This window comes from Micropterus dolomieu, linkage group LG10, assembly GCF_021292245.1.
Source record: "Micropterus dolomieu isolate WLL.071019.BEF.003 ecotype Adirondacks linkage group LG10, ASM2129224v1, whole genome shotgun sequence".
In the NCBI taxonomy this organism is placed as follows: Eukaryota; Metazoa; Chordata; class Actinopteri; order Centrarchiformes; family Centrarchidae; genus Micropterus; species Micropterus dolomieu.
Window position 1 is genome coordinate 16,718,916 of NC_060159.1, and position 15,257 is coordinate 16,734,172.

Consider the following 15,257-nt stretch of genomic DNA (forward strand, 5'->3'; position numbering starts at 1 on the left):
GATAAAGAAAGTGGTTCAAAGTTTATGGCTAAATACAATTTTAGCTGTCCAACTGTAATTGTACTTTTAGCCAGGAAACTTATACTGTTCAGGTGGAAAGACACTTTCCTATCATACACTGGAAGAAAGATGCTGGGTGGGTGATTTATGTGGTAGCGTGGCCGAGCGGTCTAAGGCGCTGGATTAAGGCTCCAGTCTCTTCGGGGGCGTGGGTTCGAATCCCACCGCTGCCATTTGTTTGAAGCTGCCCTTATGTATGCTCTGTACCCATAGACTGGAAAGAGACAGAAAGCTGCAGTCTGTCTACGTGGCGTATCTAGCTGCAGTGTTGGGCGTATTAGTTACTCAGAAATGGTAACGTTAATTGGTAAAGTGCCATTTTACTTATTACTCTTGTAAAAAGTAACAATATTACTTTACTTATTACTGGGTATTAAAAGTAAATAGTCACGTTACTCGTTAAGTTACAATTACTTTCAACCACCGCACCCCATCCTTAAAAGTGACAGGAAGACCTGTTCAACAGCGCATTTTAGAGATGAATCCACTTTAATGGAACAATAATTAACCTGAGGAGTCAACAAGCAGCCGAACTGAAAATACTGCAGCCTCTCAGACCAGAGCATGCTGTATCATATAGGCTATGGATATAAGCTATGGATATAGGCTATTTAAAACGATGAAAAAAACAAAACAGGTCCCTCCCGACATTTTAGCTAATCGCATATTCACAACAGCATCAATGAGTATGATTTTTACGAAGCATTGCGTTTTTTAACGCCACTGTCTGAGATAAAAAAATAAAAATCTAGCAAGTGTCTCGACTTCACAACTAACGTTACTGTTTTGCACATGCATTTATAAGAGAAGTAGGCCTATTCAGTGCTTGTACATCTTAGGTTGATTAACGCCACTCTCTCCTGCCGAGTGGATGCATCACTGGCAGGAGCAGCCGGAGTTTCTTTCTACAGGCTAAGTTTCACATTGCTGTACTGCTTTAGCAGATGCTTCAATTCAAAATTGTTCGCGGTAGACAATGTTCTTTGCATGTCTGAGAGTCGCACAGCTAGGCCAAATGGCAGAACTCACTGTACCACAGTACAGCTCTGGAAAGAATTCCTCTCTCCCTCCTTCTTCCATTAGTGATTTGGCTAGCAGCTGACTTGAACAACATTACGTGCAGCGCGGTCGCGCACGTTAGGCTGTATTAATATGCGAAATGATCCAACTCTGAAATGGCAGTTTATTATTAAGTCAACAAGAATTTACAAACAATGCGTAGTGTTTGTTTACAAGAAACCCTATACTCTTTATAAATAACAGTAAAGTTTAATCTAATCTAAAATAATTAGGACACAATGTACTGTTTGTATATTGTTTTGCAACACAAAGACCTTCATCAAAATGTGATTGTGACCTATGATTGCTGCCAAAATAATGTACATAAAATTGTGGCCTTCTGATGGACCCTGTCTGCACCTGTATCGGTTTTTGAAGTCACAGTTAATTATCAGCGTGTTAATCAGAATGAAGTGTGTTAAGGCCATTGTAGATTTTTTTTAAATCTCAGAATAAATTAGATTTCTGAGATAAAAGTGGTAAATTTATGAGAAAAAAATTGTGTTTTACAAGTTTCTTTCAGTCACTCATAATTCAATACAAGAATCAGTGCAGACAGTTCTTCCCCAATTTTTTATGCTTTTGGTCTTTGAACATAAGGAAGTATCTAATAATACTGGTTAGTGAAAGTAGTTTAGGTGTGACGCTGTTGTCATTAACATCTGCATACCCTGCTTTAATCGAGTACAGAGCCTGTAGTAATACTAGCACATCTGAAAAATAGGATTTGTTTTTGTTAATATGTAATCTCAGAGAATTCCAGATTTTTTTCTTGTAAATGTATGACTTTATAAACTCAGAGAATATTCTAGTTTTTTTCTCGTAAATTTGTGACTTTAATCTCAAATAATATTCTAGTTTCTTTTCTTGTAAATTTATGACTTTAATCTCAGAAATGTTAGAGTTTTTCTCTGAATATTACCCCCCTTCCCTTGCTCCATAAATGTTTTGGCCCTAATGTGTCATTGTGGAATTGACCTTTTATTTGACTTAATATGGCTTATATAACAAACTGTTGGCAATGGTGCCATGGATAAGACATGCACCTTTGTTTTGGGAGACCTCAGTTCGATTCCCACTGTGACATCACCAATGTCTCCTTGAGCAAGACATTTAACCCCTAGTTGCTTTGTAAGGAAGTAGGTCGCTTTGTCTTGAAGCTGGCTAACATAGGAAGCTCCTGACATGATTTCACGTGACAATGTCATGCACTTAGGCCTACCTTAAAGTGTGTAAGTGTTAGTGACATGTAGTGGTGAGTGCTGCTCACTATCCCCCCCCCCCCTCCATGAAAGTGTACATGATTGTACATGAAATTACATTAGTTATCCTTGATTTCTGCCATTATCTGTCCGCATCTATCCCTACTTTCTCTGGCTTCATCATGTTTTCACTTGTTTGACGACGATGGTTCACGCTCAGCTAGTGCTAAATAATAACCATGGTCCTCCATCTGTCCTTTTCTTCGTATGCATTCAAAGTAGTGGCAAGCTTCAACTCTGCCAAAATTATACAAGAAGAAGAACAACGTAGTGACGAAACCGTGGACGAAATGCGCTCTGCAGAGCTGTCTGTTTTTGGCTGCTGTAGAAGTATGGGAGCGCAACATGCCAACGTCCATGTAAGGGGACTCGTGATGGCGCCTTCTAAGGTAATAAAAACATAACGGTTCACTATGTAAGGTCTTTATACACCACTGAAAACATAGACTCAATAGATCCTCACAAATATTACGCTATGAACCCTTAAATCATAATTCTGATCATCTCTGGGAGTGTGTGTGTGTGGGGGGGGACTATAGTGTATTTGTGCCCCGGGGTCCTCTAGCGAGTGAAGCAGGCCATAGATGTGAAAGGTTATTTTTAGCGTATTAATATTCAGTGTTGTGCGTCACAGGTGTACTTTTTAGCAGGTATTTTTGAGCGCGTCTCAGGTGCCTCAGCAGAGACGAAGTGAAACCCCACAGTTTTTGATTAATGACTATATGAAGACACCCTCTTTCTCTCTCTTTTACCTTTGACGTGTTAGCAGCTCGCGTACACTTGGTTTTTCTCACCCCTCCCAGTAAGTGCCACATGACCTGTCAAATAGGAAGTGGCAAGCTACCTAACCGAGCAGCAGCAGCAGCAGCAGAGACGCAAGACCAGAGCGAGAAGAAGAAGCCGTCAAATCTCCGAAGTCCCGTTCTCGACGTTTCTCATCAGATACGTGCTCCCCGTCGTGCAGACAAGAGCTTAAGTTGGCCGCAGTCATGTACTTTAGGGTGGTGTTTTTCACTGTGGCTGTAGCTCTGATAGGTGCATCAGCCGCACCAGACTCAGGTAAGTTTGCGACCACTCATCGCTGAGCTAGCGGCTAGCCGCTTCCTTCCGTGTACCTCCTTAGCTCGGTTAAGACATCCCCAGTTAGCTAATTTTCTCTGTGTTTGCCTCCATTTTTGGTCATCTGCGAGGCCCATCAGATGTCTCGCCTCTTAGTTTGGCAGTTGTCACACATGTGTTGGCTTACGAAAAGATAGATGTATAAAATATCCCTTTAGGCAACTTGGCCAGTTTTTATTTCCACGCTGTCCAGTGAGACTCAAGTTGTCAGGACCAGCTAGCGCTTTAGCCTGTTAGCAAGCTATGTGACCTGAAATTACATTTAAATTAAGTGCCACATTTCTCTCATAATCTAACTTATGAGAGGGAGGACACGGGGCAGAAACAAGACTGGCTTACTGTCACATCCAGTTGATCAGGTACAAGGGACCAGATGAGCTTGTTGTGTAACAGCCTGACATTTTGCCTCTTTGTTGTGTCACAATTTAAGATTCATTACATTGTAATGCCCTGCCGTGTTTGTTTGTGCTAAAAGAATTTAACATTGTTAGAGCATTATTCATTATGCGCAGAGCAACATCTGGAGAGCTACAGTTTCAATTTCACATCACATGTAGGAAGTTACCGTTATATTAAAAACTACCCAAACTATGTCTGATTTCTGACTTCTTTGCAGATGGATGTTCCACTTTGGCATGTGATTCATGTGTAACCACTCCTGACTGCCAGTGGGTTAACTGCACAACATGTGAGTATCTGTCTTAAATGTGTGGCAGGTTGTGGAGCGAGAGGCACAGGTTGGGCTTTGTGTGCCCTAAATTGTCCAGACAGCTGAGCTGATTGGACACATGATTCCTGGTGTGGAGAGAATGTTGCCAGTGGAGACTTTTAGATTGTGTTGTCTCAATTTCTCCAAAACCAGAGCTGTATCATAATTGTCTGGCAACAATAACCAACCGCTGTGGATCTGGACAGGCTGGTTTGGTGGTAAATTACTGGCACATGGCTCCATAGAGTGAGGGTGTAGGTTGGGCGAAAGTATGCGGGTGATTTCATAGACCTAGTACTATTTATTGCCACAATAAATTCATTGTAGAGCATTGATTGTGCACATGAGGATTGATGTATTCTCTAAAAAGATTGAGTCACACTTTAGTTCTGATTGTGGTTTTGCTGCCCTTTGCCTTACATCTCTGTGTCGTCATTCTGTAATTTCATTATGTTAATGGGAATATCTTTCTAAACATTGAGAGCTCTAGATAGAAGAAAGCTCTCTGACTTCTGCACTACAGAGGGTGACGTGGAGAAATATGCTGCAGCGGTATTTTTCAACCTAATTTGGAAAGTCTGCTGGTTTTGATTAGAAATATGCATCATTCAGTAAAAATGACAAAACTGCATGACCAATTGCTTCCTGAGTCAACCAACGGCTTTCCATCCACTGCGTGCTCCCCCCTATGGTTTGTGCTTTTAGTAGGTCAGGAGAGGAGCTGGTTGTTTTCATTTCAGGTTTTATCAGTCAGTCTTGTGTCGTAAAATCCTAGGTTTGTCACTCATTTAGCAGATATGAATAAGATTGTGTGACAATCCCTTGTGATTATTGTCTTTAAAGCACACCTCTGGCTAGGTGTTTGCTGACTAAGGCTACAGTAGCCCTCTGGCCTAAATCTGAACCTTGTAAGTGGAAATAAGAAATCCTCATGAGAACTGTGATTCTTGACCATATCGGCCTAGAGGGCTTTACTCCACTGTTGGCCTGAGTTCAGTGTGTGTAGTCAGAGGTACACAGGTCTCCAGTGATTGTGAAGAAGTACAGGAGAGGAAGCGAGGAGATGTATGGCAGGAAGCCTGCAATATCCTCGCGCTGGGAAACAGAGGGAAGGAGAGGATAACCGCACGAGTGCGAGGAAATAGTGTGCAGATAGGAGAAAAGATACTTTTCATGTGCCGTGGTGTTCTTATAATTTACATCTCGGGTGCAGTTCAGGATAATCATATACTGATCTCATCTTAAATTTCCGTTGTCATTAGGCTCAAAATACTGTTACTAGTGTGTCTTAACTGCACTTGTTGTTCTAGCATATACAAAAACAGTAAGCTCTCATACAGTGGTCTTCTTTAGTAGGACAAAGCAGGTATTTTACCTCTCATGGGAGCTGACCGGTTTGACAACTTCACCAATGAAGCTTAGACTCTCCCCAGGAGAGGCTATATAGGCATAATGATGTTTTGTGGTTGAACAAAACAGGTGAGGTGACAATTAGTTAAGTATGACACTTGCACAGGTTTACAGTTACACCAAATGCACATGAGGAAATAATAACTCACAACCCACAGACATACAAAAAAAACAAATGTATCAAGATCTGTTCTCTGACTGAGTTTGTTGTCATTTCCCAGAGTTTTAATCTATATAGTGTGTTGTAGTGAATTATTTATGAACAATACTGACTGCTCACCACACAAATACACACCAAATAAGACCAGAGCTAAAGCCATTCACAAACTCAAGAATGGATCACCTATTTGAAATGAACTCAGCAAAAACCGGAAAGGTCAGCTCTGGCCGGCTGAGATGGCTTTGCTGGAGCACAGCACAACCACACTGCTGCAGCAAGCTAACGCCTACCACATTGTCATTACCAGATTTATCTTTCGGTTTAGGGATTTTGTGTAAACAAGCCTTTGGCGTCAGAGGCAGATTTCCCGGCAGCCCAGTGTTTAACTGTCAAAAAAAACTACACGTGTACATGCAAGCTCTGTAGCGCCTCTAAGTACAGGCTGTCGTCTGTGACAAAGCTTGGTCTTAACCAATAAGCTGTTTTCTGTGGTAAGACTGACCCTTGAGAATTTCAATCACACCTCTGGCTTGAGCAAGCTGTGGATGTACCTCGTTGTGGGGGTGATGTCACCATCTAGAAAAAAGGTTGAGAGCTAGCCCTACCTTTCACAGCTGCTTGTGAGATAACAGCCCTTTGACCTACTGGAGAGTGAAAACCCCTCCTCCTACATGGGGTGACATGCATGGATCGCAGCGTTAAATCGCAGCAAGAGTGTGAAAAATAATGCAGCCAACACTTTCAGAATGACTTGATCTCTTGATGTAACTAAATCACCATTAGAAAGAGAGCGAGTCATTAAGTTTCCAGCTTTAAAAAGTTAGTAAAATATATGAGGCAACTTTATTTTTTGTGCTTGTTTTCGCTGCTGGTCGGTCATAACAGAACTAAATCATTTCATATAGCAACAGTTTGGAAAAGAAAGAAAACACATCAAACAGGGAGAAGCTACATCGGTGTAGAGAAACAGTGGGGGCAAGTCAGGGCTCCGTGGCCTCGACAGATACCTGACAGAATAGCTACCAAATACCACAAAACCTCAGCTTCATTGAACCAACAGCCTCTACAGAAACCTAACACCGTGGGCTCCACAAACTAATAATTATGACACGACAGCCATTTGGTAGTTGCTTGTATCAAAGGCCAGTGCATAAAGATGCATAACCTGATACAAGGACCGCAAAATATAGCCCTGTGAGCTGTGGAAAATGTAACGCAGAGTTGTGCAAGTCATTTTTTACCCTAGTTGGAGAAAGCCAAAAGATGCTTTCAACAATGGCTGCAGCCTTACTGTTAAAGTTGGTGTGTCCGTAATTTATGGGCAGCCATCTGGTGGGACTCATTAGGTTTGGTTGCTGTGGATTATAGTATAACGAGCAAGGAAGGTGTAGCAAGGTATTTTACTGCACCAGGTGCACGACACTGAGCAGTTCCTTTTATGATATTGCTGTATGGCATGAGGACTTTTTTTAAATGAGAAGTTTAATGGCCTTCCCTGTCACTTTATTTAACCATTAATGAAGCTTTATTGGAAATATATTTTCCACTTCCTTTGTTTGTTTTTTTTTGGGTTTTTTTTTTGAGACATTAAATTTCAGCACCTGTAAAACAGCATTCCAGAAAGTGAAAGTTGCCATGCTGGTTACTGTCCGTGCATTCTCATTACAGTATTCATGTCCAGTCCTGAATTAAAGCATTGTTGAGCTGCTAGTATGTCAAAGAATAAGTAAGGTTTTTTACGTTATGGTTTTTAGTTTATAACATGTCTGAAAGCAGTGAAAAATTGCAATTATTATTTCTCGCAGCCCAAGGCTACTCTTTCAAACTGCTTTTTTATCTGAAAACCTCTCAAACTCAAAGACATTCAATTGACTGTCAACATGTCAAAGAAAAGCATGAGCTCTTTACATTTGAGAAGCAGGAACCAGCAATTTGGGGGGATTTTTACTGATTCAATGAATAAGTTATCAAGAGTTGCCAGTTTTATTTTCCTTTCAGCTCTAATACATAATATATTTATTGAACTTCACACAGAATGCCCAAATTTACATTAAGGAATATTGAAACAAATGTCTCTCAATGTTAAAATTATTTCCTGTACATATCTGGGCAGTATCAGATTTCACATGTGTGGATGTCCGTGCTAAAGCTTTTGGCTGTTTATCTTTATTAACAGCAGTTAAGTGAATGCCGTATAACTGGGTGTGAAAAGAATCAACAGTCACAAGGCGCTTGTCAGTCATGACTCAGAGTTTCCTCATTGTGACACAGGCTGAGTTATACCACTGAAGAAACAAAACGTATATACATCTGAGGTTTTTTAACTTATGGAGTTTCTTCTTTGTATGTCTGTGAATTAGTACATTTTTTGAAATTTTGTTTTCTTCTTAAATGAATGAACAACTGGATCAGTGCTATGCTACATCTGTATCTTGATGTCTTGTAAAGTATTTGGGACAGGAAAGACTTCATGACGGGGCAAAGTCCCTTTCTGCCATGGTTAATTAGTAATCCAATTTTACAATAAAAGAGAATACACCGAGATGATCAAACAGCAGACTGAACGTACAAAATACAAATAAAAAAAGTCTACTTACTTACTCTGTACGCTGTACTTCTATTCCACTATATTTTACATTTATTTATTATTTTAAGTTACTAGTTGCTAATAATATTTTATTAGTTTATGAAATATATATTGTGACCGATTTTAAACTACCTAACAGTGGATAAAGTTGTTAAAATGAGCTCAAACTCGACCAGGTACAACATTAAAATGTTTATACATTATTAATATAACTCTGACAGGTGCTCTTCTTTTGCCTAACAAATACTTTTACTTTTGTTGCGTTTAGTTCTTTTAGTTGATGATGCTTCTCTGTGCTTTTACAGTAATATTTTGAATGCAGGACTTTTACTTGTTTTTTTTGCTACTTTTACTTAAATATATTTAGTTTCTGTTATCAGTGAACTATAAATTAATGATGCATCAAGTCATGATCTTATGTTGCTACAACGCTGACGTAAAAATGAAAAACAAATACACACTAAACAGGTTTCAGACATGCCTAGTTTCAAATAATCAACTGTTACAATGGGGACAGCAGGATGGAAGGACCATCCTCCCAGCTGCAGGATGTGGGCCTGTGTGAGAAACCGCTCTGACCTTCCTGTGAGGAGATCAGAAAAGAGATTTGCCCCACTATATATCATGTTGTTTAACTATTTGTATGCACAGAACAAGTGCGAGGCAGATCATTAGATGCAGCTTTCAACATGACTGTAGGCCAACATGTTTTGGACACACACAGTGATGTTTGTGATTATTTGGTTTCTTCTTGGTGAGCTGCGCAATGAAGATGTTATGAGACTTCAGTGAGATAACTAAGTATGGCTGAGCCATCAGCTCAAAACAACTCAGGATTGACCCTAAATGAATAAAATGGTGTGTCTTTGCTCTTGCTAACATAACACACTGAAATCTAGTTTGACTGCTTGGGTAAACTTAATTTAAATACAGCATGAATTGGGCATTTTTATTCATGATGCTTTTGTCTTTTTCGGTAGCTCTCGGCTGTCGCAACATGACTCTTCAGGCAGAAAACGAGACCTGCAGCAATGCCAGCTGCTCAGGTGAGTCTTACAGCATAGTGGTTCTAACTAACATTTCATATTAACATATTCTTTTAAACCCGAAGCGAATCAGCAGATCTCAAATTTGTATACTAGGAAACATATTTCTCCACGTTAGGAGTGTATATATATTCTCTGCAGATTCTGTTTGGGCCTAGCTATTCTTTGACTAAGGTGTAAGTTAATGGTCAGCATTTTGGGTCTGTCTATATCTGTCGTCTTTGTTTTGGTTCCAAAAGACTTGGCTATGTGTAGAACAACTAAGAGAAATGATGAGGGAGTGTTGTGTAACCTTTTGTTTGGGTGGCGTCTCTTGTGTTCCCCCTTTTACCCTGTCTTGGTGTTGGTTCCCTGTCCAGCTTTTCAACCTTCTGCAGCCCCGAATTCAACTGCCTCTGCTCCTTCGACTAGTCCCTCTCCTGCTACAGCCTCCCCTACCCCTGTTGTCACCACCACTGCTAACAGCAGCACCACAGGTAACCAGTCCCCAAAAAACCTCTGCTACTCCCGGCTGTGTGTTGTGTTGTCAAGCATATAAAGGTGGAAGAGGTCCTGTTAATAGTATTGAGATCTCTGATATGATGTATGAGATCTCTCTTTGTATGGTCTGCATTTATATTCGCTCATTCAATGTATTTTCTTCTGTTTTACATCTCTGTATAGTTTTCATTCTTAATAGTGGAGTCCGCCATTCAAATTATCTTTACATGCACACCGTGGTAATGGTCCCCCCCCCCCCCACAAAAATACAGCACTTTTCAACAGTGGATCATGTCTGTTAGATAAAGAGTTACAAGCAACAGGCTGCACACCTCCAACTGAAACAAACATTACTGTGCCCTGCTGTTTGGCTGCACAATAAACCAATAAATATTTGTATTTCTAACAAAATAGCTGCTCAAGATGTGTTTGCTTCAGTATTAAACCGCGCTTGCTGGTACCATGAGTAACCACAGGTGTCTGCAAATCAACCATAAAATATCAAAAGGCTTAAAGTCAAGCAATGTAAAGGTTAATGGATATATTCTTACTGTGACCCTACAACAGGCAACGGAACCACTATTCCCACTGTTGCCCCGACTCCTAGTGGTAACTCCACCTCCTCTACGACTCCATCAAGTAAGTGGCAAAGTCTGACGTTGTGAACAAGCGAGAACATTTCTTAATCTCTCCTGTACTGTAAACAAGAATAATAACAAGAATAACAATTTTCCTTTGCTCTGTCTTTTATCACAACTGGAACCACATCAGTTACCCCTACTCCTGAACCTCACAAGAACACCTTTGACGCTGCTAGCTTCATTGGTGGAATAGTGCTGGTCCTGGGCCTGCAGGCTGTGATCTTCTTCCTCTACAAATTCTGCAAGTCCAAGGACCGCAACTACCACACCCTCTGAAGCAGCCGCACTTTTAGATCCACATCAATCGATATCCCCACCAACTAGAACCTTCCAGAGAAGACTCCCCCACTCGGCACACACTCATCACAACGGACTCAAACAGTGTTTTCAAGCAGGTTTTCTAGATCTTTGATGTTTGTGCCACCTGTGGTTTAAGCCTGCATTAGCGCTGCTGTTGTAATATGTATTAAGGCACTAACTCAGGCCTGTATGTATGATAATTCACGTCTCACTAATTTGTACAAATTAACAGATCTCCAGTGATATGGCATTTAAGCCTTGAGCATATGGATTACATCATCTGGTAGCTACTCCCACCTCCATCATGCTGTTAGTCATTCAGCGAAATACCATTTTCCGGCGAATTGAAGGTGTTTGTGTTTTTTACAGCCCCTGTCCTCATGATTCCTCAATTACAGACACCACATGAGCTGCAAACTGGTAGTACTTACATACCTTTTTCATCTTGATTTGGAAACACTGTTTGAGTTCACAGCTATTCTTAAACGTGACAAATGTGATGATTCAGTATTGCTTTCAATCTGTTGAATCGTGGGCAGGTTCCTTCTCCCCCGTGCAGCTGTATCATTTATATGTGTTCATAGATGATGCAAAAGAGGTGGAGTTACTTACAGTACGAGGAAATGGAAGCAACACCCAATCATCTGACGTCAGACTGAAAAAATAGCGATTCCCCCTGGTAAATTATTTTGGGTGTCTCCCTTGGCATTTTAGGAGTGCTGTGCGTTTTCTGCTGTTTACTTCCCTGGGGAAATCTTTCACTTAATACTAGTTGTAGAAAATGTCAAAAAAAAACAACTGCCAGTGGAGCAGCTCAATGCAATAAATCATGTAACAAGTTTATCTCCCATCCCTTAATCTCCCAAAGGTTTTTTCTGATCTTTACAGACGTACCCAACAGAGTTGCTAATGTTGAGCTGGCCCTGTGGCCCCATTTCTGTGGAGTACTCAAAGGGTGTGTGGGTCAAAATGAAAGATTGTAGAATATTTCAGAAATATGAATAATTAATTTGTTTTAATGATGTACAATATAGTTGATGCGGATATAAAGCAAAATGGCATGCATGCACTTTCTTGATGTGACAGTGATAGCAGTGAAGTGCCTTTAATGTCCAGTATGACTTAAAGAGAGAAATGGAAGAGGATGAGTCCTTTCTTCCTGGTTGAGGCCTGAAATGTTATCATTAGTTTATGTTTCTAAGAAAGAAACTGTATCGCAGTGCTGATATTGGTGAGAACTGTAGTATCCCAGCTGGCCTGAATAACCTTTTTATTGTTAGAATACAGTAGATAGTATCGAGGGCCTTGATCAGTCAAGACTGAAGTTTTTCCCATAAGCAGAGGACTATATTCAGTGCATGAAACCTATGGTCTTCTCACCAGTGACCTTGTGTAAATGAATAATTAAAGGTGCTCTCCCTTCTGTTGCACCCTAAAACGGTTCTCAAATATCCTCCCACTTCACTATTTATGTTTCAGAACATTGAGTTATAAATTGTGTCTAATTTCAAAACATGAACAATGAACTGGCAGGAAATTTTGAACTGTTAGGTGCTATACATCTGGAAGTGTACTTTTTTAAGGACAATGTTGGGCTTAATTTAAAAACTTGAGTATTGGAGAGTGACAAAAATGTTGGAGTGTTGGTTTGGTGAAATGCACCTCTGATTACTGACTTTACCTGTAAATGAGAGGATTGTGAATGAAGTGCAGAACTGCAACATCTAAGTGGTCGTGCTAGAGCTCATGGCAAGTTCTCTAATTGGCTTGCTGCTAACGGTGTGATATTTTTTTTTTTTTTTTTTTTTTTTTTTTTTTTTTTTCTCTTTCCCATTTTGTCCCTCCCTGTACATAGCCATGTCCTGTTTTTGTTTATATTCTAGGTTTCGACTTGAGGAGAGGCTAAATGAAGGAGCGTTTATCAGTACATTTTGCTTGTAGTGGCTTGTCGACGTCAGTAATGTTTTGTTAAATGCCTTTTTTCATTATTGCATGCTGGATGCTTGGAGTTGTGATTTTTCCTGCCATTGCATATGCTGTTAAGGATTAAGACACTTAAAAACCACTTGATTATTTGTGATTAGCCCATATGCTAGTTGAAAGATTGCCTTGAAACAGTGTGCATTAAGCCAAAGGCCTCAGTTTTGGCATGGAAATTGAGCATTGCACTGACAAGCTTTGTTTTGTAACTTTGTCTTTGTAAGTGTTTTCATGGTTCAGCCGACACAAAAAAACAATCAGACGCTTGTATAAATACTCAATCTTGAACATAATCTAGTTAATGAATGAATAACCACCTTGTTTTGTATGACCACGAACAGTAAAAAAAAATCATGATTGAAGATGTTTTCTTTCTTTTGGCTTTCATAATTTAGGATTACATGTTTTCTGCTGCTCACCATTAACACGCCTTTTAACCTAGTCACCTGGTGGCATTAGGCTACAGCCCAAAGACCCAACTATGGCGAGTAGGCTACAGAGTTTTGCCTTAGCTGCACCCATTTGTACATTCTCTGCATGTGGAGAGCCTTCGCCCAAAATTAAGAGAAATATTTGATATTTTATTCACAGCTGTTGTGTTGGTTTGCTGTGTAACCACTGAATCCAGGCAGAGTGCTCAGTGCTTTTTAACATGGTAGCTGCATTCCTTACACAGCATCACATGTTGACATTGCGGTGCGTCAAAACACCTCTGGTGTCTATGGATACAAATAGATGTCCATTGTAATGCCTCACTGCAGCTTAAACTACAAGTTTCTCAGTCCGTGCACCTCTTAAAGAAAAGTGCCTTATTCAGTTAATATCCATATAAAGTTGGAGTTGGTATGCCACACCTATTAAATACCAATGGGACTCAGCACTTTCAGACCCCTGTGAAGTGGTTTTCTGTGTTGTATTCTACGTAAATGTCAGTTATGTCACGCTTAGCCTTATCATCTTGATCAATCCCACAGAACATTTGCTAGTGAAAAGCTTGTCCAGGCAAATACCAGGCTGCTTTTGTTTGAAAGGTTTGTTTATTTGTTAGGAGTATCTTGTACTTATTCTTGGAATTTCTGTAGCATTTAGTGTCTACATTTTGACCAATCATGCAAAATAATTATTGGTGTTTTAAATGCTGCTGAAATGAGTATAACCAGCTAGGGAATGACATAGTTTTCAACTACATGAACCCTGGGTGTAGCCTGGACAACTTCTCACCAGCACATTGTTATAAAAATAACTTACCAGTAATGTTGTAACCACAGTCCCAGACCTCTGGTGGTGTTGTTGTGACATTTCCTCCACAATGCAAAGTCACGTGATGACTTCCACTTTGGTTGTAATTTTCAATTGTTGCATTGAATGATCTGTTTTCTGTCCAGTAGGATTTTAAATTCAAAATCAAAATTTGCTTTGTCATGGAGGGCTCTCCTGTCAGTTTTCAGCCTCGCAGTGTTCCAAACCAACGAGTAAAAAAGCTTTTTGATTCCCTCCTTCGCCACATGGCGATATTGCTATGTGCACACACTGTAGTGCCATATGTGTTACGTTTTGTGTTAGAGGCCATCAATCTTGTAGGTACGATTTGTTTTTGGGGTTTTTTGTTTTGCTCCCACCCCACTTTGAAAGACACAACTATTCACGCACAGCCATATGTAGAAACTTGCAGGTGCCACTATGCCTCCTGAAATGTTTTGTGCTTATGTGCCCTTTTTCTTTTCTCTCAAACCTTTTTTATTTTGTGCCTTGGTTTCTAGTGCTGCCTTTAGTTTCACAATGTAAAACCAATAAAGTTTGAATATTGCCAAAACAAATCACTGTATTTACCCTCATTTAACATCTGGATTTGGCAATATATTTCTAGTTATGTTTTGATACCATTTGGACTGAGCCAGGCTAGAGGTTTCCAGACTTTATGCTAAGCTAAGCTAACTGGCTGCTGGCGGTAGCTTGAAATTTACTGAGCAGACAGTCGTATCTCATCTAAGTCTCGGCAAGAAAGCAGATAAGGAAGATTTCCCTAAATTTCCCAAACTATTCATGATAAATGGTCTATATAGTGCTTTTCTAGTCTTTGTGACCACTCGAAGCTCTTTACACCACATTCACACACTGATGCAGAGGCTATAACAATTTGGGGTTCACTGTCTTCACTTTGACATGCCACAGCCGCTCACACAGCATTCATGTAAACTCTGTCTTGATTGTGGTCAATATACTTTCTATAGAGAAAAGCACTGATACTTCACAGGCAAAATCAGATTCTTATTGATACCCCGCTTGTACAACATTTTGATGTTATACATGCTGGATCCATCCCACCCCATCAATGCCCTCCATCTCCAATCTCTACTTGGTAATCAAGAGTAGTGGTTCCCAACCTTGGGTTTGGGACCCTCCACAGGCTCCCAAGATAAATCTGAGGGGTCATCAGATCATTG

At 40.2% G+C, this 15,257-nt stretch overlaps 1 protein-coding gene and 1 non-coding gene across 3 annotated transcripts; both read left to right on the top strand.

Moving 5' to 3' along the window:
• The first annotated feature begins 151 nt into the window (after positions 1-151).
• On the top strand, positions 152-233 carry trnal-aag. Its single transcript has one exon. It is a non-coding gene; the product is annotated as a tRNA-Leu (tRNA).
• A 2,994-nt stretch (positions 234-3,227) lies between these two features.
• On the top strand, positions 3,228-14,630 carry cd164 (CD164 molecule, sialomucin). 2 transcript variants are annotated; one of them, XM_046060374.1, is made up of 6 exons: positions 3,228-3,440; positions 4,117-4,188; positions 9,347-9,412; positions 9,772-9,888; positions 10,460-10,531; positions 10,652-14,630. In XM_046060374.1, exons 1-6 carry the CDS (start codon positions 3,371-3,373, stop codon positions 10,807-10,809), a joined length of 555 nt encoding a protein of 184 aa, XP_045916330.1. In that variant the 5' UTR covers positions 3,228-3,370; the 3' UTR covers positions 10,810-14,630. The 2 variants fall into 2 exon arrangements, with proteins under 2 accessions (XP_045916330.1, XP_045916331.1); XM_046060375.1 differs by having other exon boundaries at positions 3,232-3,440; positions 10,664-14,630.
• Positions 14,631-15,257: the final 627 nt, after the last annotated feature.